The 23,754-nt window shown below is 42.5% G+C and overlaps 1 protein-coding gene across 1 annotated transcript in view; it reads right to left on the bottom strand.

The window, feature by feature from the left end:
• The window catches only part of PTPRZ1 (protein tyrosine phosphatase receptor type Z1), a 133,647-nt gene extending 114,585 nt beyond the window's left edge, over positions 1-19,062 (bottom strand). Inside the window, exon 1 of the mRNA XM_036400607.2 lies at positions 18,556-19,062. Coding sequence (XP_036256500.1) covers positions 18,556-18,613 — 58 coding nt within the window. The 5' untranslated portion in view covers positions 18,614-19,062. The remainder of the gene's footprint in view (positions 1-18,555) is intronic.
• Between the last annotated feature and the right edge of the window lie 4,692 nt (positions 19,063-23,754).

Here is a 23,754-nt window from a genome sequence, read left to right on the forward strand (position 1 = left end):
CAACACCATTAGGAAGGCTGTGCACAGGCTGAAAAGGCTTCCTTTCTCACCCAAACCAGCACACCTCTGCTGCTCACACACCTATGTGCACACTGTACTATGTCTGCACCTTGTACATATGCAGTATTTTGTTCCTGAACCAATGTCAGAAAGGATGGGTATATCATCTCAGCTTTTATCATCTCATCTTTGCAGAAGGAAATGACGTGCTCGAGTTGATATTGCCAGGTTCAGTTCCCAGGTCTCATGATTTTCAGCTTCCTATTGAACCATCAGGATACAGTAGGTCTCCAGGTGAATGCTTCTCCTCACCTCAAAGTGCTGCCTGGGGCTGACACAGCACGGGAGGGGCTGCACCAGGGACACCAGGGAACTGCAGAGGGAGCTGCCTTCACACATGCCTTGGTGCTCAGAGGCTGCAGAGGCTCCCTGCACAACCTCCTCACAGTGGGACACTGCCCTGTCGCCTGTAACTTCAAGCCAACCTTTTTACTCTTGAAAGAGTTTCAGAAATGTGAACATACTCATGTTCACACAAAAGACCTTTGAGTATTACTACGTCTACCTTAGAGATGTAGAACTGAGACAGACCCCTTCAATTCCTCTTTGAAAACTGGTATTCATAGAAACAGCTAGAAAAGATGAAAAACTGCTGCTTCACCAACTCATCTGCTTTTTATACTAGTATAGGGCTTTTTCTTAGCAGTTAACACCCATTTTCTCTGTCCTCTCATCTTCTCTTTCTGTATGCTATTTTATTTCTAAATTCCTTAGAGTAGGTGTCATACTACTGCTCTGTGTTCATATGGTGCCTTATGCAATGAAACCCTGCTCACTGGCAGGTGCATGTAAATGTTGTCAATACATAAATAATAAATGGTAGCAAGTCCCTGGTTATACAGCATCTCCACATGTCAGTTTAACCTGAGTTCTCATTTTTTTATAAATATCCAACACATGTAAGAGCCCAGATAATGGATTCATCTGTGCATGAAATGAAATAAATATATTGCATGCAATGAAATAAATAAATTGTGAATTTTAAATAGTTATATTTCCAATAACCAGTTATAAATTTCCCAAATGTTTGTAAAATTTCTGAAGTGTACTAGTACTGCATCAATAGGCACAGTGCTAACATTTAATCCCTCAGTGGAAAGCTTATGAACAATTAGAGAGAGAGAGACCTTTCCTCCCTCCTTTTACTTGGATGTAAATTTATTTTATTATGATATAAAAGCATTAATATAATATTTGCTCTTTCAAGAAACAACTTGCAGTATTTTTCACTTAATCAAACTGCCACTAGGGAGGATTATTATGCAATTAATCATAGTAAGTAAAATGTTTCTTAAGATGCCTCCAACAGATGCTTATTATATGCAGGTGACAGCAGTACAGTAGCTTAAAAAGACCCCATACATCCTTAAAAGCAGAGTCTTTTTAGAATGCATTTTTATTTTCTTAAAATGTTCTTATTTTCTCTCTTCTACACATTAACAACTGAGTTATTTGAGGAAGAGTAAAAAGTTTACGAACAAATACCAGACTCTTATATACCTAAGAACCTGGTAATTTTAATGATTTCATTAAAAATTGAAAAAGTTAGGAAAATAGTTTGGTGGATGGCATTGCTAAAGCCACAACAAGCATTAGTCAAGCACAGAAGATAGCTTCATGTTTTGCTCTCAGAAAACACCATAGAAAAATGAAGTTTCTAGACTGGAGCTAGTTAGTTTCTCTGCAGAGTATTCCTATTGTTGAACAGAAAACAACAGGCTTTCACATATATTTAACACCTTTTTTTTAAAAAATCACATTTAAGTACCTGTGACAGAACAAGTCAGATTTTCATTAGGTTCACTTCTAGAGCTGTGTCAGAATGTAGCCTTGTAATTGCATAGGAATTTAAAAAAAATGAACAAGAGATGAAAGCAAAAATTCTTCAATTAAGTTTTATCTTCAGAATGTAAGCACATGCAACTGCAGACCTCCTAGGACTTTCACAGTCATTTATGCAACACAGAAATACCGAAATGACTTCAAATTGAGTTTTGGATGGAGCAACAGCAAATCTTCTTCTGGCTCTCTGCCATGCCCCTGTATTTCACAGTTTGCTGCTGTTCTGTCACCGAATCTCTCCAGTTTAAGTCATGCATTTATTTCCTGCTCTGGAGTGATCAAAGCTTTCCCATGTAAGACAGAACATTATAATTGCCAGTTTCAAAGGGTTTTAGGAAGTTGCTTTATAGATTTAAAATCATTAGCAACAGACTTTGTGCTCATCTAGTGAGATATCTTCTAAGTCTAACACAAGCACTAGTTAATTATAGGTTTGACTAAGCCTTTAAGGTTTTGACTGTAGTGGGAGCAGCATAACATGCTTCACCTCAGCTGAAAGCCTTGGAGATGCAGGGCTTTAGGGAAACTCAGTGACTCACTGGGGAAATGCATCTGTTGTCTTTATGCCATCTAAAGCACCTGATTTGCTACAAAAAGGAGCACATGCTGTATTTTCTTCCAGGGCACTGCACAGTTGCTCATTCAGCTGCCAGACCTGCCTGTGGCAGAAAAACCTCCTGTTATTCCAGCAGGGGTGGTGCAAATGCATATGCTTCTTACACAGAATAATGATACAGCTACACACTTTTCTGGGAGAGTTACAATGCACTTTTGTGTCTAACTGGTTCACTTTCTGCAACACAACAAAATTAGCAATTGGTCCAAGACTGAAAGATGAAGAGACTTCATGGGTGCAGGGTAAGCAGCTGACTATTCAGAGATACCCAGAAGACCTAGATAAGTACCAGACTGAGCATCTGACCAGGAGATAGCAGCATTCTTCATCAGGTTTCAAAACTACAGGAGACAATAGAAATCCTGCTGCTTTTACACTGGATAGCAGCTAGATAAGAGACAGGGCCTGGAATTCCATGTATCACTACTTTTATGACAGACATAACCCAGCATGGGCCAACTGCTGACCCAAGGCTTTGAACCAAGCTACAGAATGTACTTTCCTGCCCACTGCCCATCACAGAGCAGCCCTTCCAGCAGTACAGGCTGCCAAAAGCACATTTGTGTCCCTTCCACTACAGAGATCCATACTGCAGCCACAGAGTGACAATGCTGTGGGGGTGTAAAGGGGGAGATGGTAGGGAGCCACAGGAGAAGGAAGAGACCAGGGATTTGCTGCTTGGATTTGCTGTTCACACACAGCAGCAGCTGCTGCTCTGGAGCAGGGTAGCAGGGGTGCAGTGAAGAAGAGAGGGCAAAGATCTAGTCTAGCACCTGGAAATGCTACACTGAACCACCTTATACTACCCATACTGAATAGTTAGGTTTTCACTTTCAAACATTTCTACAATTCCCACCTTCAGCCTGGTACAGATACACAGTGTTCCCCATCCCCAGCTGCTGTGCTCTGTCATACTGTGGATCATATTGCCCTCCACAGCTGTGGTTCAAATCTCAGTATGTGGGAAGTGTTTAGGACTGCCATCTCCTGTTTCTTTGGCAAATATTGTATTATTAGATGATGACAGAAAGTGTCCAGTATCGGCATCATATAGTGGTTTAGGGGTAGTATGATCAACAGTTGTGAATTCCACATATCTAGCCATCTAAACAAGATGTGTCAGCATAATTATTCCCAGTATGTGTCCCTGAGAGGCATGTCCCAGTTAGTTATTCTTTTCACATTTTCCTATCTACCCTGATCTTTATTTTACCAGCCAAGCTTGCATGTCCCAGTAAAGGGCATGCTAGCTGCTGTGAGTCCCAGCCTATGCACACCCAGAATTTTGAGTTCCACTGTAAGATGATGAAATCTCTTTGATTTAATCATACTCAGAGTAGGTTGAATTTCCTGTTTCTTTCAAGCGAACAACAGATTTCAGGGTTACATGTGTTTTGAAAAGCTCTTGCCCATGCAAGGAATTATTTAACTAATGAAGCAAACCATGAAAACCTGTATTACAGTTTTGTTCAAATGCACTCTTTACAATTGTGATAGAACATGTAGATCATACTAGAAAAAGCTGATTAACTCATATTACCTTATTCACCAAAAACAGGACTTGATTTTCTGGTTGCTCCGTATACATTTTCCTGTATTTCACTTGGCTACACATAACGTGAAACTATTTCTTTTTCATCACTGTCTAATTACCTTCACCAGATTTAGCTGAACCTGTCTCCTTCCATTCAGCAGGGCAATAAGGATATTTTGAATCTGCTCTAAAGTGCACTTGCAATATGTTTTACTATGATGAATCTCTTTTTCTACAGTAAACATATAGTTGCAAAAGCTCATTGGGTCATATAAGATTCACACATATTCCTAACAATAGGGCATATCTGTTCCTGCTGTCTTTTTTCACAGAATCACAGAATCCTTAAGGCTGGAAAAGACCTCTAAGCTGATCAAGTCCAACCATGAAGTCCATCACTTTATCATATCCCCTAGTGCCACTTCCACATGTTTTTTTCAACACTTCCAGGAACAGTGACTCCATCACTACCTTGGGCAGCCTGTTTCAATGCCTGACCATCCTTTCAGTGAACACATTTTTTCTAATATCTAATCTAAACCCCTGTTTTCATGAGGACAGCCACTGCTCAGATAAATCATTAGAAGATTTTGTGTCACAGTCTTACCACTCACACAAAAAGTTTGGAACATCCCATACAGAGAGAGATGACTACTGTCACATGGAAACATACTTTGTCTGCTAATTCATGCATTACAAATCCCACTGTGAATAGCAAAAACCAGAAAATACTGAAAAAAGACTCAGATTAAAGGATATCTTTGCATAATCCTCAGGAATTTTTCATGGAGGTGTTTTGTACTAATGGATTAAAAGAATAATTTCTAGTCTAAGTATTCCTGAATGAATTCTGTTGAATGTAATACTGTCTTGACACTGGTCAAATACATACATAACTTCTAAACACAGAAATCTTTTCTGTCTCTCATAAAGACATACCAAAAAATAAACCTTTGAAGCTGATTAGGCAACAGTGCAGAAAAAAAACAACTCAGAGAGAAACAAAATAAGGAATTTACATTTTTAACCAATGTTTGGTTAGTTCTAATACATATTGATTTATGTTTGCTTGATTTTTTATTATGCAGAGAAAGCACTAAACAAAACAGAAATCCCTTTTTCTTCATCTCAAATAAAGGAGGAGGAACAAACAGGGAAAAAGAATTACATCAGATATATAAGAATTATGTTTTAAAAGGGGTGCAGACACCAGTCAAGGAGAACCCTGACAAAGTTGCTGGAGTAATTTTACATGAGTAAACCACCATGTAACTGCCTGTTTCTTTGGCAAAATGTGCATGTAGTGAGAAATGGGGCTGACAGAGAGGCCAAACCATCTATACAAGAATATGAGAGGTGGAAGTGGAGAGGATTAATGAGTAATGGGCAGATGAGCCTGAGAATACTCTCAGTATTCAGCCAATGCAAAATCTGACGCTGAAATAAAATTAACTGAAATCTCCTATGGTTGTATCAGGTGTGGGGTGAGAACACTGCCAGTTCTCTAAGATTTTCAATTGGCTAATATTTTAACTCTACCTCTAGCCCCTGATGTCATACAATCACATGAGCAATTTCAAATACTTTCCTTTAAAGGAGGTTTCTTACCTTTTACTTCTACAAGTAATCTTGTTTAAAATAGCAAATGGTGAACAGCCTCAAAACATAATAACCAAACTCAAAATGTAAATTTTTAAGTCTCATGATTTTATATTGAATTTAAGATATATAGCCTCCTATTTATATTTTTCTTTATTTTACTGTATGTATTTTGAAATGCTGAGAGGTGCTTGAGATGCTAAGTGAGCACTCAGTACTTCAGCTTACAAATGTACCAGTCCATCATGAGGAGTGACTGGTTTATGTTGTTTTGGTGGGCAGCTGCCTGGCACAGCCAGATGCACTCTGCTTTTTTTTGCACAGTTTGAAACTGAGCCATGCTACTCACTGACAGGAACTCCTAGATCATTGACAGGGCTTTCTACTGCTTCAGGTGCCACGGGCTCTTATAAAAAACATAGTATTCTACAATTACATAAAAACCCCCAAAAAACAAACAAACCAGAAAAACAGGTTGGCCTTTTGCTCCCACACTAGAAACACTTTTCAGAATTCCACTATTGTAATCACAGAATCACTAGATTGGAAGAAACCGTCAAGCTAATCAAGTCTAACCCATGCCCTAACACCTCAACTAAACCATGGCACTGAGTGCCACATCGACTCTTTTTTTAAACACATCCAGAGATGGTGACTCCACCACCTCCCTGAGCAGGCCATTGCAGTACATCATCATTCTTTCTGTAAATAGCTTTTTCCTAATATCCAACCTATATTTCCCTTGGCACTGCTTAAGACTGTGTCCTCTCGTTCTGTCAGTTGCTGCCTGGAGAAAGAGACCAACCCCACCTGACCACAGCCACCTTTCAGGGAGTTGTAGACAGTGACAAGGTCACCTCTGAGTCTCCTTTTCTCCAGGCTGAACACCCCCAGCTCCCTCAGTCGTTCCTCACAGGGTTTGTGTTCCCAGCCCCTCTCCAGCCTCGTTGCCTCCTCTGGACATGCTCAAGCATCTCAACGTCCCTCCTAAACTGAGGGGCCAGAACTGGACACAGCACTCAAGGTGTGGCCTCACCAGTGCCAAGTACAGGGGAAGGATGACATCTCTGCTCCTGCTGGCCACACTGTTCCTGATCCAGGCCAGGATGCCCTTGGCCTTCTTGGCCACCAGGGCACACTGCTGGCTCATGTTCAGCCGACTGTTGACCCCCAGGTCCCTTTCTGCCTGAGCACTGTCCAGCCACACCGTCCCCAGCCTATAACACTGCAGGGGGTTATTGTGGCCAAAGTGCAGGACTCTGCACTTGGATTTATTAAACTTCATCTCATTGGACTCTGCCCATCCATGCAACTGTTCCAGGTCTCTCTGCAGAGCCCTTCTCCCTTCCAACAGATTGACCCACACTCCCAGCTTAGTGTCATCTGCAAATTTACTAATGGAAGACTAAATACCTTCATCCATGTCATCAATAAAAATATTAAACAGAACTGGCCCCAGCACAGACCCTTGAGGGACACCACTGGTGACTGGCCCCAGCTGGATGCGGCACCATTCACCATCACTCTCTGGCCATCCAGCCAGTTGCTAACCCAGCACAGAGTGCTCCTGTCCAAGCCACGGGCTGCCAGCTTGTCTGGAGTGTGCTGTGGGAGACAGTGCCAAAGGCCTTGCTGAAGTCCAAACAGAGAGTATCCACAGCCTTCCCTGCATCCACCAGGTGGGTCACCTGGTTGTAAAAGGAGACCAGGTTGGTCAAACACGACCTGCCCCTCCTAAACCCACCATGCTGGCTGAGTCTGATACCCTGGCCATCCTGTAAGTTCTGTGCGATGACACTCAATATAAATGGCTCCATTACCTTACCCAGTACTGAGGTCAGGCTGACTGGCCTATAATTAACAGGATCCTCCTTCCCACCCTTTTTGTGAATGGATGTCACATTGGCCAGCTTCCAGTTATCCGGAACCTCACCAGTGAGCCAGGACTGTTGGTAAATGATGGAGAGCAGCTTCACAAGCTCACCTGCCAGCTCCCTCATCACCATTTATGAACATCCAAGCAGCTCAGCAGTTCTCTGACTGTCTCCTCTTGGATAACAAGGGGACCATTCTGTTCCCTGGCACCATCTACCAACCCAGGAGGACAGCTGTCCTGAGGACAAGCCATCTTCTCACTAAAGACTCAGGCAAAGAAGGTGTTATGCACTTCTGCCTCCTCCTCATCTGCAGTTACTGAGTTCCCTCCCATCCAGTAGAGAACAAACGTTGGTCTTACCCTTCCTTTTGCCATTAATATATTTGTATAAATATTTTTTATTATCTTTTACAAAAGTTTCCAAATTAAGTTCAAACTGAGCTTTGGCCTCCCTGATTTTTTTCCTACATGCCCTAGCAATCCCCTTAAATACTTCCTGAGAGACCTGACCCTCCTTCCAAAGACAATACACCCTCTTTTTATTCCTAAGTTCCTTTGAAAGCTTACTGCCCATCCAGGCTGGACGTTTGCCTTGTCAAATCATCTTTCAGCACACAGGGACAGTCTGCTCCTGTGCCCTCAAAATCTCTATTTTGAAGCACGCCCATCTTTCCTGGACTCCTTTGTTTCTAAGGGCTGCTTCCCAAGGAACTCTGAATAAGTCTCCTAAATAGGCCAAAGTCTGCCCTCCAGAAGTCCAATGGAAAAATCTTATTGATCTTCTTCCTGATTTCACTAAATATTGAGAACTCTGTAATTTCATGATCACTCTGCCCCAAGCAGCCTCCAACCACCACATCTCCCACCAGCCCATCTCTATTTGTAGTCCTTCCCCCAGTGCACTCACTCACCAGCTGTAACAAAAAGGTGTCCTCCACACATCGTAAGAACTTCCTGGACTTTCCTCTTTTTTGCTGCATTAAGTTCCCAGCAGATGTCTGGTAGGTTAAAGTCACCAACAAGAACAAGGGCTGGTGATCCTGAAACATTCTCCAGCACTCTCCAGCTTATGGAATAAGCTATCCACTTCTTCCTGGTTGGGTGGACAATTGCAGACTCCCAGTAGGGTGTCAGCCTTGTTGGCCTTCCCCTTAATTCTTACCCATACCCATTATCATTAGTTTTAATAGCCATGGCATCAAAATCCCCGCTAAATAAAGGGCCACCCCTCCAACTCTTTTCCCTTTCCTGACTGTCCTGAAGAGCTTGTAGCCATCCAGTGCAACACTCCAGCTGTGTGAGTCATCCCACCACGTTTCTGTGATGGTGACTATATCACAGCTTTGCTGGTGCACCATGGCTTCCAGCTCCTCTTGTTTGTCACCCATGCTGCATGCATTGGTATACACGCACCTCAGCTGGGCTACTGATTCCACCCCTAACTCAGGCTTACCACCTTTGGGCCTGCTTCCAGATAGCCCAGCTGCATCTCCTTCCCCCTTCAAACCTAGTTTAAAGCCTTCTCAATGAGTTCTGCCAGTTCATGTGCTAAAATCCTTCTGCCCTTAACAGAGAGATGGAGCCCACCCAGTTCCAGCAGGCCAGGTGCCAAAAAAGTTGCCCCATGATCAAAGAACCCAAAAATCTGCTGATGACATCAACCCTTGTGCCACTTGTTGATGGTGTGAGCTGTCCTATTCCTTTTATTGTTTTTCTCTGCCACTAGAGGGACTGAGCAGAACACTACCTGTGCTCCTGCCCTATCAACCACTTGACCCTTTAGTGCCCTAAAGTCCCTTTTAATTGCCCTGATGCTCCTCTTTTCAGTCTCATCACTACCAGACTGGAGTTTCAGCAGTGGATAATAATCAGAGGACTGAATCAGCCCAGGGAGTCTCTTGGTAATATCCCATACCCTGGCCCCAGGGAGGCACAGACCCTTGACATATGGGGCCCCCTGTTCCTCTCAGAAGGGAGTCACCCACTACCTCTACCCTTCTTTTCTTTTTGATGTTAGAGGTGCTGATCCCTCTGACAGATGAAGCATAATTGGGAGGCTCACTGGGCAGATCATTTTCTTCTCCATCATCTGGCTGACCCTCTGGATTCAGGGGCTCATACCTATTCTGAAGTGGCACCTGGGTTGGGGATAGGGGTCAGGAGGAATTTTTATTACCTCTCCAAGTATGGATCCATTTCCAATCCCCTTCATCCACCAGGTGTTCTCCTACTGCCTGACGGTGGGAGGCATGGGAGTCCTCTTACTCCTGGTGGACCTCCTTCAAGGATGAAAGGGCTGAACTCCACCCATCTATTTCTGTTTAAATTTTGCTATTACACCTTAGTCTTTCAACTTCCTCCCTAAGTTCAGCCACCAGTGAAAGGAGATAATTCACCTGTTCACACCTCAGGCAGCCTTCTCCTGCAATGCCTTCTGGTAGTACAGACAGGCTCAAACACTCTGCCACAGAGAGGGGTCTGGACAGACACATTCTTTTTGGAGGGTTCTATTTTGCTATGCACATTTTTACTAACTGCAGTTCTTCATTGTGTAAAAACCATAACTAACAAAAAACCCAAACCAACCAACTAACAAAACAAAACAAACAACAAACTAAAAACCCCACTAGGAGGAGGAAACCTGCAGGCCTGCCTGCCCTGCCTGTGTGAACTGCTGTGCCATGTCCTCAGAGATGTGCCACGCTCCTGTTTGCCCAATCCCATGATTAGGAACTTTTCTGAGTTTTCAGTATAAATTTTCACACTGCTAGTTTACAGTCATTTGGGTTTGTGTTAGCGCTACCCTAAAACTTGTATAGGTCTTCTAAAACCTTTTCTCATTGTTATTTTAACACAAACCTCAAGTGTGTTAGAAAAAAAAACCCCAAAACCAATAGAAAGTCAGTTTTTCTACAACATTGCAAGATACATAAAATGCAAAGGTAGTGACCAAAACTCAAAGATATGAAGAAAGAGGTAGGCACAGATCACACAAGACTCTCCCCAAACCCTGTGCAAATGACAGGTGGGTGGGTTGTATGGCCAGTGCACCATTTGGAATGACATATCACAGACAACTAACTGGAGAGCTCCAAGAAGCTGGAAGAAGGCTCTTGGGCCACCCAGGAAGTCCCACCCTGACAAATTTGTTAGCAATCATACTTAGACACGCCTATCAGAATAAGACTTACAAAAGGTACTGAAAGAAATAACTGGCATACACTTGAAACTAAATGACTTTTCTGAATGACTAGAAATAGATCAAACACAGTTGGTCAGTTTGGGGACGGAGCCAGAAGAAAAATTGTCCAGAGCAATATTAGGTGCCTTTTATAAAGCCAGCTGTTACTCTGATCATTAGCTATTTAGTCTCAGCAAGCAGATGTTTTTCTTTTTGGGAACTTCTGCTGAAATCATGGAGTTCAGCATATAAAGCAATTGAAGAATCAAGTCTTTTTTAAAATGCTGATTTTAAAGGCTTATTTTTTTCCTCAAAATATTTGCTGTAGCTTTCAAAAAGCTTTCTGTTTCTTTGGTATATGCTGCCCCTGCAGAACATCACAGATTTATCTTTATTAAGGATTTTTTTAAGCTTTGAAAAATGGCATTATTTTTGGAAAAATGTATTCTGAAGCATTATGATACAAACCAATCTAAATCTCAATGAATTCAATAAATCCTTCCATTTTATTTAGGAAAATATTTCATGTGATCTGGATAGCTTATTAAAAAAAAAATCTGTTCTAATTAAAGAACTTACCATGACAAGAAAACTTTAAATGAGTCAGGAATTCTTTGTCCCATTCTGTTACAGAATTTACAAAACTCTGTCTTTCACTAAGATACATTTGATGTGATTTATTTTTATGCAACATTCTTAATATATAGGATTTTGAAGACCAATTTTTTGTAACATGATTTTTACACAGTAAAAGTACTCTTAATGTCTCTTATTTGCCCTTTCAGTGTTACTGTTTAACCACCTCTTCCCTGCTTTATCCTATCTCAGCAAACAGATAAATGAGGCAGTGAAGATGGATAACTTTTCAAATGTTACCTACTTTATATTTCAGCCTTTAAGTAATCCAATATTTAGCAGAAGTTTTGTGGCAATGAGGATGACAATTCCCAGCCAAATTACTAACAGATATAGTGCTCCCAAAAACTTCAAATGAAATCTCTCACTGGTCAGGTGAGAAGTCCTAGTAGCTTCATACAGAAATATAAGTGTCTGAATGCTACCTGCACATTCGGATATTTAATATTTCAATATCACAGAGAAAATTTCAAAGTAACTACATTCTTTACATTTAGTGAAACATAAAGGATAGTAAAAAAACCTCAAACATGTCACCTTGTTTGTCTAACTGGATGCTGGAAAAATCAAGATAAGGAAATAGTGCTTTTTATATGGCAAGTGGCCAAAGTACACCCAGCCTATTTTTTAGCCACTGAATCTGAAACTGTGGTGCCTTGACTTAGAAAAAAATTCAAGTGCAAGACAGCTTTAAGAGAATTACCCACTCCAGGCAATAGCAGTAGGCTCCAGGGCCTTGAAGTTCAGGCTGCTCCACTGTCTTTAGGTGATCTAAGCAGCTGAGTGCAGTAACAAGCAACTGGCTTGCCCAAGTGGTACTCAGCTGACCAGGACAGCTGATGTAAAATGCTGAGTTGCTGAAAAAACATTTGAGCTTTGCTCACCTTTGAGCAAAGCTGCAACCTAGAGTTCCCTTCTTTGAATAAGAATCTGGAACTATTAAAGAAACAGGCAAAATCTTATCTTTTTCAGAGCACAACCACAGAAAAGGCAGGGATAGTGATTTATGCATTGTATCCAGAGAGTAGATAATGAAATACTGAGTAGGAGGAGGTATAAGAACTCATATTTCCTATCTTGCTGTAGCATCATACTAATTCAGAATCCTTACTTCAGAAGCCTGAAGTGGATGCTTAAGAAACAGTGAGAAAAAGGCAAACTTATATGCTGGAAAATTTTCTTGCTAACTTTCCCAGGTTCCATTTCCAGCTCCAAAAACTCCTGAAATAGATGTGGTTTCTAACTGCTTAGCAACCCTCTTTTAAGATTTTGCCCAGAATCCTCTCAATTTTTATTTTTATTTTTAATTTAGAAAAATAAGCTTAATTGCTTCATATTACACGAGAAGTATGAAAAGTCTTCTGATTTGACAAAACCTAATATTTGGAGACAGAAGACGTGGGTTCAAATCCCTTTATCTCAGATCAGGCCTGCTCTCTAGACTGTCTGGGTAAAAGGCTTTAGTGACTGGGCTACAATATGAGAAGGTGGCACAGCCAGCACCTTGTCCTTTGTCCTGAAGAGAAGTAGCAGCAGGCAGATCAAGACACCTGATTCAGTCAGCAGATATTTAGGGAAGCCTTACTGACTTAAGGTTCAGGAAAGTCACCTGAAAGGACATTTGCATGTGGATCCAATGAAACTTTGGAGTGAAAGAGGCATTGAGATGCACACAATAAGGTCAGGTGAGGAGGAGGGGAACTATAGCTGCCTGAAAACTTCCTGGAAGCCATCAAGGTATGAGCTGAGTCAGGGAACCTTTTGATTAAAATTTGGGTTCAGACACCTGAGTTCCAGAGGCATCCTAGCTCCATCGCCAAGCGTTCCTCAGCAGATGTAGGATAGTACTTTCACCATCCTTGTGACTTTCACCACAATAATGAGCTCTGAAATTGACTAACTCAAACAATAGCTCCTGGGGTCTTCAAAGAGTAATGAAAAAGACTGATTTGTAGGATGAAATAGAACTCCTTCCAATGGATGAAAGAAAACCAAAGCCAAGTGTGGGCAATAGGAGCTTTTGAGAGACCTGCCTCATCTAGAATAATCTGACACTCTCACACACTGTCTGCTTTACTTAAAAAGTCTATTATTTCACCTCTATCAGATAGCACCATAATTACCAGCCAGTGATGCAAATAAACCCTCACCTTGTTTCTAAAATTTCCAGTTATTTCCAGTTTAGCCTCACGGGTGAATGGACCAACATCAGTAATTTGTATTCAACAAGCAACCTGCATCATACCTTCCTACAAAAGTATTCTGCCGCCAACAGCTCCTCAACAACCTGCAGGAGCCAAGTTTCATTTATAGTCCCAACTTCTTTGAAATATTTGCTATCTTTCATTTAGTGGATCTTGTTTATTTAATACTGTAAGTCCTTTTCTTCCTGTAGATTCATCTTTCTAATACAGAAGGCTTGACATGTATTCAAAAAGGTAACTTTTGTCTTTATGGGAAAAGAAGCTTATTGAATAGCCAAAGGATGTCTTGTACAGGAAAGCCACATAAATGGTGCAAGAAGCTGTGAGAACTGAGCTGTTAAATGGGAGCTGGGGGCTCCGGAACTGCCACAGACTTCCAGGCCCTACGGGGAATACTGAGAAGCACAGCACATTTGAAGAGGAATTGAAATTGTCAGGGAAAGAACAGAATCTGTTCACCCTTAAATTCCCAATTAAAGATCTCATAGTGGGAAGTGGCCACTTAAATGATGAGCACTGAATATCTAGGGAATAGCCTTCCTTAAGAAATAGGCAGTGCCTATTTTCATAAATTAACATCCTAATTTACAATACAGATTATAATGATAATATTTTCAAATTACCATCTTTGTTTTATACATACTATTTCATTTCTCTCCAGGAATCCAGATAAAAGGTAAATTCAGAGATGAAGTAAGGCCAAATGCAACTGAGAAAACTCTCCTTATAAATTGTATTGATTCCATGTTGAAAACTACATAACTATTTTAGGTATGTCCTACAGATGACTAGTGTGCTAAGTAAATATTTGTCTAAACTGACATTAATTTGAACATGCCATTAATTTTGTCACTTTTCATACCTGCCAGTATTTGAACCTAAAATAAATCCATACTGTATATTTAGATTTTGATACATATAAATCTCTATGGTACAAAAATGCATAACATATATATGGCCAAAATATGAGTGGCTAAAGTGGAAAATAAATCAGTTCTAAAATTCTCAAGTTTTGTTTTAGCTCTTATGTTTTAGATATAGCAGGATTACATGTCTCCACAGGAGCTATGTATCATCATCCATAGGAACATAAAATCTTAAGCATTAAATGTGCTAAAGCATTAGAAGTAGTATACATTAATATTACTGTGATGCAATTCAGTTTTAAGTGTGCCCAATAACTGGCATACAAAAATCTTTCCAAAAGAAGAGATCAGTGCAAAAAAGAAGGATCTGATCCCACAGTCCTTTAATAGTCTAAGGGCTTTCTGAGTCGAAGAATGTGGACATGAGAATGAACACAAAGTGTAATTGCATTTGGGAAGCCAAAGGGGTGCTCTGCTTCAGAGTCTCATAATTTTTCATTGTGACCCTCCAGTAAAGAGCCCAGAGAAGTTGCTTTCATGTTGATAGGGAGGTGCTTGCTGCCTGACAGATTGGAAATACTGTTCTGATGTCAGTTGTGTAAGAAAAATAAGAATATTTAGGGAATTATTACCATCTTTGTGCATAAAGTCATGGCACAGGGATGCCAGAAACAAACTAAAAATAAGAGATCTTTTCTAGACAGTGAGAAATTAAACTGAGACACAACTAATTAAGCAATTAATAGATTAATGAGCTGCATTTTGAGAGGTAAAACCCTGGCTGAGGCCAGATAGTGACAGCAGTAGGATACAGATTAGCTAATTCTAGAGACAGTTTTTACTTTATTTGGGGAAACTACCCATACATTTGGCTAATGAAAGCATGCAATATTTTTAACTCTTGCCTAAATATTTACACTTCTTTGACCCAAATTTAACCACAATTGCAGTCTAATTTGTTAAAACAAGTTCCTTTTTCTATGAACATTTTTTTGCCTACACAGATTCATAAATAGTATACTTACTGAAAAGGCTCCAGATACTATTTCCATACGAACAATGCAACAAAAGGCTCAAAAAGTGCACACCTCATTGACTTTCAGGTTATATGGAGCACATCAGCAAGCCAGGGCAGATTTTCAGAGAGTATCTTCAGTCTGAGATACATGCAGGCTGAAGATTACAGATTCATAAATTTCTCATTTAAAATAAAAATGTAAAAAATTGTCCATATAGGGTTGTTTGTTTTTTTTTCCTTTAATCTCAGTAAAAGAAAGAACTTAATAGGAAATCTCTAACCACACAGTAGTGTTCACAAACAATGGCATAGGATTTCTTATGAGCTTTTGTGGCTGAATAGCATCTCACTCCACAGGTTTCACTGGACTTCACTGAACAGCACTCACTGAGAGTACTCAGATAATACCCTGCTCCATAAATAATTACATCAGTACTTGATGTAATCAAGTTCCTTGGCTTCAGTAGCACTGTAAAGGAAGGTGCTATTCATAACTCAGCAGGGATATTAGAATTAAGCTCCTAACCATTTCTTCAGTAAGGCAAAGAATGAACTGTCACTGTCTTGTCATTCCCAGAAGAACTTTCTGCCTCCATCTGCTCTAACAGTTTATTTCTCAGTGAGGCTGACTTGGCTTGTCTTTTTTGGACACATATGAGACAGATTTCCCTGATGAATCTCCCAATGTCAACAGCAAATCTCCCAATCAGATTCCCTGAAAAGAAGCACTGATAAAGCTCTGTACCAGACCAGCTGAAGATTCAACAACGTTTTTTGAAACTACAAGCAAATGAGCCTGGGATCTCCATGTTGCCTAGCCTCACACTAATAAGCATAGGCTCCACAATGCAAAGGCAGATTGCCATGCTCTCCAGCACCAATCCATTCACAGAGCCCTGGGTCTGGCTTCTTCTGCACCAGAAATATTTAATGGTAAGAGCCAGACAGTCCCATCCAGTTCTTCTCACTCACCAAACCCTTGGAACCATACATTGGTGGTATGCAATAATTTATTTTATATTTTATGAAAAAGCCCCAATCAACCAACTAAAAAACAGCAAAGAAAATGATATCAGGATTCTAAGTATTTGTTTCTATGAACTAATGCTATCACATCATAGCATATTTGTTACAGAGAGGAATCCAACAGGAACATATTCAAATGAAATCTGATTAAATCAATCTAATGGCCTGTACAGGTTATTCATTCTTGGACACAATCATACTGTTGAACACACTGACTAAAACCCTGCTCCATAAATAGTCTAGCTCATGAGTCTTAAGAAGGATGCATGACTGCAACCAAATCAATCCTTCACATCTAGAAAGGGGGTCTTCTCCAGGTCAGGTTTGAAAACAATAGTGTATCTGTCTTGAGAAACAAAAAGTAGCTGCACTTAAATCTTGAGTGTGAGTAGAAAACCTTTTCCTATCCTGTCAGATCTTGTAAATTCATTAATATACATATGCACAACAAGTACCCATACATTATATTACATAAAACCAGCTCATTTCTAATAAGAAGCTAGATAAAATTATTTAAAACAAATTAACAAAAAAAGGTTACAAAATTATGTTTATGTCTTGCATTGCTTCCAGTGTGATAGGATCACCTGAATAGGGAAGTTCTTTCCAAAATGTTCTTTCCATTATGATGATATTATCATACACTTGATCTGTTCTCAAACATTTTCATATACCTCCACACACATGTAAAAGCACCTGCTAATTTTTTTTCGTTTAAACAGACTTGGGAGTATATCTGATTTTAGGAAACAGGTTGTTGATGTAAGAAAGACATTATTAAAACTTATCAAAAGTTTTATGAGACCATTCTTTGCCACAGTATAAGAGAATTATCTGAAGTAAGGGAATTGGAGTAAGCACCCTATTTTTAGGAATAGGTTAGTTTAAAAGTGACATTAAAATGTTATCAATGCCTTTATGAATATTATACATTTTAACTGAAGATCAGTTACATTCATTGCGTTTATAGATTATTTTCTCCACAGTATTTTCTGAAAAGAGGCAAAAACTTTCTTCCCATAAAATAAAAAAGTAGTTTTCCCTAACTAGCAGAACTTGGTACTAAATTAGAAGTGAAACCTAACCCCGATCTTTGTTTATAGAACTGCATGGTTTCAGAAGCAGCTCCACCTATTGGGTGACAAATGTAGGTTAGTGACTACTTTGTCACCGCAGACCTATTGTAAGACTGGTTTTGTACACAAGGCTCCCAAGCTCCCAAGTTCCTCATACTTAAATATAAGCAGCCAACCGGTATTTTCTAGTGATCTATTTAATTAGAATTTATAAATTCAAAACCACCATCCATCAGGATACAAACCCGACCACAAAAGCTGCTAGTGTTTATTTGATGAAGCACTTCTAACAGCATTAAGTGACTCACACTGGTTATAATACCCATCTTATCATGTAACAGGGAACGGCATGATTTTTAGGATGCACTCCAGTTGCACGGGTCTGCACGAGCTGAAAATGAATTTGGTTATGTAAGCAGTCCTACTAACATCTATATATGAATCCATATTCTGTATGCGGGGTCCCACGTGAATGACCGACTCGTATTTTGCATGGTTTAGGGCAACCACTGACGTTACCCGTTCAGGGAGAACGAGTCATTTTAAAGCGAAATTTTGCACCATCCCCTTCTCTTCGGAACAGTTCATGCGAGACCTTAAAGTAACATCTCACATCCCACGTCCCCAGAGATGATCGATATCAGCACTGCCGGCCATGGATTTTCTCTCTCGCCCCGTCACCGGCGCACACCCGGTCCCTCCCTCGCGGGTGCCGGACCCCGGCGGGGCTCGGCGGGGCACGCTGGGGAGCAGGGGCAGCGTGGGCTGGCGAGCCCCGCTCGGAGCAGCGCCGGCCGTGCCCTGGGGTACCGCGCATCCTCGGAGCCCGGCGGCTGAGGTAAAAGGAGTAGGAGAAACGCTCCCACCCGTGGCGTTGACAGCGTGCTTTCGCGGTGTGGAACAGGCACGGACTGCGCCTGCATATCTATGTAAAAGGGATCAGAGAGACCAAAACCCACCGGAGCACGGGGAGAAAAGTTGTTCCGAAGCCCGAAGATGAATTCATGTAGAGATCACTCACCCACTCTGATGATACAGATGAGCTGGATGCAGGCAGCCAAGCTCCCGAGAATGAGCATGTCCAAATCGTCCCTCGTCTCCTTCCGACTGCCTGCCTGCCTGTCCGGCTGTCTCAGCCTCCTGCTCGCCCGCCGGCCTCCGCGGGCTGCTGCACCTCTCCCTCGCGGGGCTCCGGCTCCGCGCCGCGACCGCGCCCGGCGGCCGCCCCCACGCTGCGGGCGGGCGGGCGGGATCAGCGGCGCTGGGAGCTGGCGGGGCCGCGGCTCCGCTCAGCGCATGGCGGGGCCGCGAGTGGCTGCGGGGGAGCGCGGGCTGTGCGCTGTGCCCGGGCGGCTGCGTGTGCGTGGCTGTCCGCTGGATGTGCCTGTCGCGACTGTTTGTGTGTCGTGTGTGTCGTGTGGATATGTGTGCGTGTGTGTGTGTGTGTGTGCGCACCGTGTATGTGTGTGCGCACGGGGGGCGGAGACCGCGCTCCGCTGGGCGGGCGCGCACGTGTGCGCGCGTGTGAGAGTGTGTGTGTATGTGAGAGTGTGTGTGAGTGTGTGTGTATGTGAGAGTGTGTGTATGTGAGAGTGTGTGTGTGAGAGTGTGTGTGTGAGAGTGTGTGTGTATGTGAGAGTGTGTGTGTGTGTGAGAGTGTGTGTGTGTGTGTGTGAGAGTGTGAGAGTGTGGATATGTGAGTGCGCGTGTGTGTGTGCGTATGTGTATGTGTATGTGTGTGTAGATATGTGAGAGTGTGTGTATATGTATGTGTATGTGTGTGTATATGCGTATGTGTGTGCGCGCGTGTGAGAGTGTGTGTATATGTGTGAGTGCGTGTGTGTGCGGCCGTGTGAGAGTGTGTGTATATGTGTGTATGTGTGTATATGTGTGTATATGTGTGTGGCCGTGTATGTGTGTATGCCCGCTGGTGGGTGTGAATGTGGGGTGCGGGAATGGGGGTGCGTGTGCGGGGGTGTTGTGCGCGGCGAGTGCGGTGGCGCGCACCCGCGGGCGGGAGGAACAGAACCCTCTCCCCCCTCCTAAAAAGCAGGAGGGAGGGAACGGGGGCCTGGGGACCGAGAGGGGTTCACACGGCTGCGGGCAGAGCGTGGCCCCGGGGTCGAAGACTGGGACGCAGCTCCGGCGCTGGCGGAGGGAGAGCGGCCCCGCGCGGGAGCAGCCCCCCAGACAGCGCCAGCCTCCCCTTGCCGTGGGAAGAAAAGTTTATTTCTTTAACAAGATCTTTATAAGAGGCGGAGACGGGGGGGTGGCTCTGGGCTTCTTGAGGTCTCCGAGGTCAGCGGGGTGCGCGGCCGGTCAGTGCAGCCCGGAGCACACGGAGAGCAGCGGCCGGGGAAGGACCCTGATGCAAGCGCTGTGCCCGGGCCGAGGGTCGGAGCTCGGGGCCCGGCTGCGGGCGCGCACCGCCATGGGCAGCCGTGGGAACGGGCACGGGGCACCGGCAGCGCTGGGAGCGGAGCCGCCTCTAAGGAGCTGCTGATTGCCGGCTGCTCCCTGCCCCGGGAACCGGAGGGTTTGCGTGTTCCCTGGGAACTGGAGTGGCAGCGGGGGAAGGGGCTGGAGCTGCGGAATATCATTATCCGACGGAGAAGTGGGTCAGGGCGCAAGCACTGGCACCGTTTTTGCGGGAAGTCAAAACAAGACCAGAAAAAAAGAAAGCAAAAGCCACCCAAACCAGAAGTGAAACACGAAGGCAAAGAAACACCAGGTCCCGCGCATTGGGAAGTGCGGGCCGAACAGCGGGCCGGGGGCATGCAGAGCAGCACGCGTGGTGCGGGGCCCGAGCCGAGCCCCCCTTGCCCTGCACGCACCCCGACCCGGCGGGGGGGGCACCCTGCCCTCTGAGCTGTGCCTGCCTTCCCACGGCCTTGCCGCGCCGAGCTGAGCTCTCATGGGAAAGATAAGTGGGGGCTGGAAACACCCCTGACAAACACAAGAGATTTTGGGAGCGTTAGATGGTACACGCGGTCCTCGGCTCCATCCCAGGCTCGCCGAAGTGCAGCCCAGGAGCCGTGTGAATGGTCCCTGTGTTTGTGATACTGTTTGCATCCGAGTGAAACGGCCTCTTCTGCACGGATGTGATGCGACTTTTAAGTGTAAAAACACTTGGTGCTTTATAGGTACCCTACTCTACCGAGCCTCAGTCCTCAGGCACAGGGCTGCATCTGCCAGCTTGTCCTTCGAAGAAGACAAAAAAAAATACTACCCTGTGTGTTTCTCATTTCAATTTTCACCTGCTCTACCTGGCTTTTTGGGATGTTATGAGCTATCTTGACATTAAACAAAGCAGAACTTTTAGAGTGAACAAAAGTAAGAGGAGAAAGTGCCAAGATGCTCAAGCGGTCAATTGTATTTGGAAAGCAGTCTGCAGATGTGTCTTCTCATGCAAGGTCAGCATCTTTCAGGGTACTACAGTGTAAATACAATAGGGGTTGGTTCATTAGGAGAAAACTTGAGTGACAGTTCGTGTTAAATGGACTTTCAGCATCATGGGAAGAAACAAGATTCATGTGCTGAGCTCCACCAATATAAAACTATTTTAGGACTGTCCTAAGGGAAAATGTTAAAGATTTTAATCAGCTGATTTTCATTTTATTGAATGAATCTAAATGCCAGGAAAAAGCTGTAGTGATTTCCAAACCCATGCATAGACAAGCATGCACAAACACACTGATACACATATGGAAGACAAAATACTAATACAAATAGTTAATATATTTGAGATAAACTCCAGCTCCAACACCATTTTGCAACTGGCTTAGTTTTTCAGTAGGAGTAAGAATAATTCAATATTGCATACCAGTATGCATAGTTATTATTGTAATACACAATATATTGTAATATACAATATATCATTGTAGTGCACAGTATAAAACCAGAGCCTGCAGTAATGCCTGACTCTCAGACTATACCTCTGCATGGCTTTTCTCTCAAGATGACAGGTAGATGTAACTCAGTTGTGTTGCTTCTAAGTATGCATGAGCTTGCAGCAACTTCTAGGTTCCTCCTCTATCCATGTTGGAACCAACTTTTGAGCAGTTTGATGACTTTTTAATTGCCAGGTGCTCAGCTGTGACCAGCTGCTCCCTGGTTTGTGACTGTCTGACCAGACTAAAGGACCTCCTCTTACCAGTTGCTAGCATGATTAGCTGCCCAGGTATGTGCTGGAAAAAGCTTTAGATAGGTCAGTGTATTTCTTTCTCACAGGGTTCCTTTAAGAATTCCCTTTTATTTAGCCATGAGTAAGTTACCCATCATGAACACATCCACAATGAAGGGTAAGTACAGCATTCACAGAGGGCACTACCATTTCCTAGTTTTCCACAGTAAGTACTACACAGGGAGAATCTGGACTGACATGGTTGTTATGCTGACAGTTAACTTTCAGTAGGTAATACACCATAATATTATATGAGGTGGATGATAAACATTTAAGACAGATCACCAGTGAGTGTGTTAGACTCTCCATAATTTCAAACCTTTACATTCAAATATAGTCTCCCTAAAACATGGCCACAGATGCCTACACTAAGCAACTCATCTGCAGTTTTATAGCCTATAATGCAGAGATAATTAGGATGGATTAGAAGGTTCATCTCTGGCCTTTCAGTGTGTGTGTGGGCATAGCTGGTCAGAATAAGAATTAAATTATAATATCCTGTTGTGATTATAATTTACAGCTGCTTTGAATGGGTGTCAGTAGTTTAGAAAATACACAGGACAGAGGCCAGGTTCTACAATTCCCTTCTGGTTCTTGAGCTGGGGAGAGAGCTCTCTATGGTACAGGAAGCACTTGGCTGTGGTAGGGTGACACTTCATCTTTGCCTTCAGCTGTCAGTTCATGATGTTTTAGCTTGTACTGTGACAAGCCAAATTCACAGAAATTAGTTTGGAAATAAACGAATGTGTAAAGAAAATAATTAACTAGCTCAAAACATGATTTGTATTGCTGCTTCCTCTCTCTCCTCTATGAGGTATGAATAACCCAAAACGTGTCACAGGAGCAAGCAGATATGAAATGGACTTGTAGCTAACATTACAGATTTCTGTTTCTTTAAAACTCACTATTCTTATTGATGACTTAGCAATGAAAATATGACTTATTTTCCTCACTATACTGTATAGTAGATATGTTGGGGATTTTCATAAAGCTTTTTTTTAGTACACAATATTTCTACTTTTACTTTTCTGAACATTAGCAAACCTTGATGAGAAACTGTTCCCTGTTTAGTCACTGTTTAAAACTTTTCTCCTTTTCAAAGGCCTTCAATTTTGTTTTTAAATTTCTTTAATGTTCAACTTTCATTTCCAACCTGATGTTAAATATTTCCTTCAAATCTGATCTTTTTATCAATTTCAGCATTTTTGTTAGGCTAAATGAACTTTTTCTCAGTGTTGATACTGTAGTTTCCTTTGTATTGTGACAACCTTGTTAATTTCCAGAATGTCATTCCATGGTTCCTTCAGCTTTTAATTTTTTTTCTAGCTCTGAGTGCTTTATAGGTGCTTTTCACAATAATGTCAGTTCCTTGTAGCATTATCTTCTTTTCTTGTTTTCATTTTCAATAATGTGTTTGATATTTGTCAAATACATTTTTGGGTTTACATGCAGCTTCTTCTCTCTTCTCTCTTCTCTTCTCTTCTCTTCTCTTCTCTTCTCTTCTCTTCTCTTCTCTTCTCTTCTCTTCTCTTCTCTTCTCTTCTCTTCTCTTCTCTTCTCTTCTCTTCTCTTCTCTTCTCTTCTCTTCTCTTCTCTTCTCTTCTCTTCTCTTCTCTTCTCTTCTCTTCTCTTCTCTTCTCTTCTCTCCTCTCCTCTCCTCTCCTCTCCTCTCCTCTCCTCTCCTCTCCTCTCCTCTCCTCTCCTCTCCTCTCCTCTCCTCTCCTCTCCTCTCCTCTCCTCTCCTCTCCTCTCCTCTCCTCTCCTCTCCTCTCCTCTCCTCTCCTCTCCTCTCCTCTCCTCTCCTCTCCTCTCCTCTCCTCTCCTCTCCTCTCCTCTCCTCTCCTCTCCTCTCCTCTCCTCTCCTCTCCTCTCCCTTTGCTGGAGAAACCCACATTTTCATTCAAAATATTAAAAAGGTGTGTTAAAACATGTATCGTCCTGTCACTACTATCATTAGGAATATCATTCAGATACATGATACAAAACCAAAACCTAAATTCATTAGGAGTCATGCTGAAATCAAATGTGTCAGATGTG

This window comes from Molothrus ater, chromosome 5, assembly GCF_012460135.2.
Source record: "Molothrus ater isolate BHLD 08-10-18 breed brown headed cowbird chromosome 5, BPBGC_Mater_1.1, whole genome shotgun sequence".
NCBI classification, from domain to species: domain Eukaryota; kingdom Metazoa; phylum Chordata; class Aves; order Passeriformes; family Icteridae; genus Molothrus; species Molothrus ater.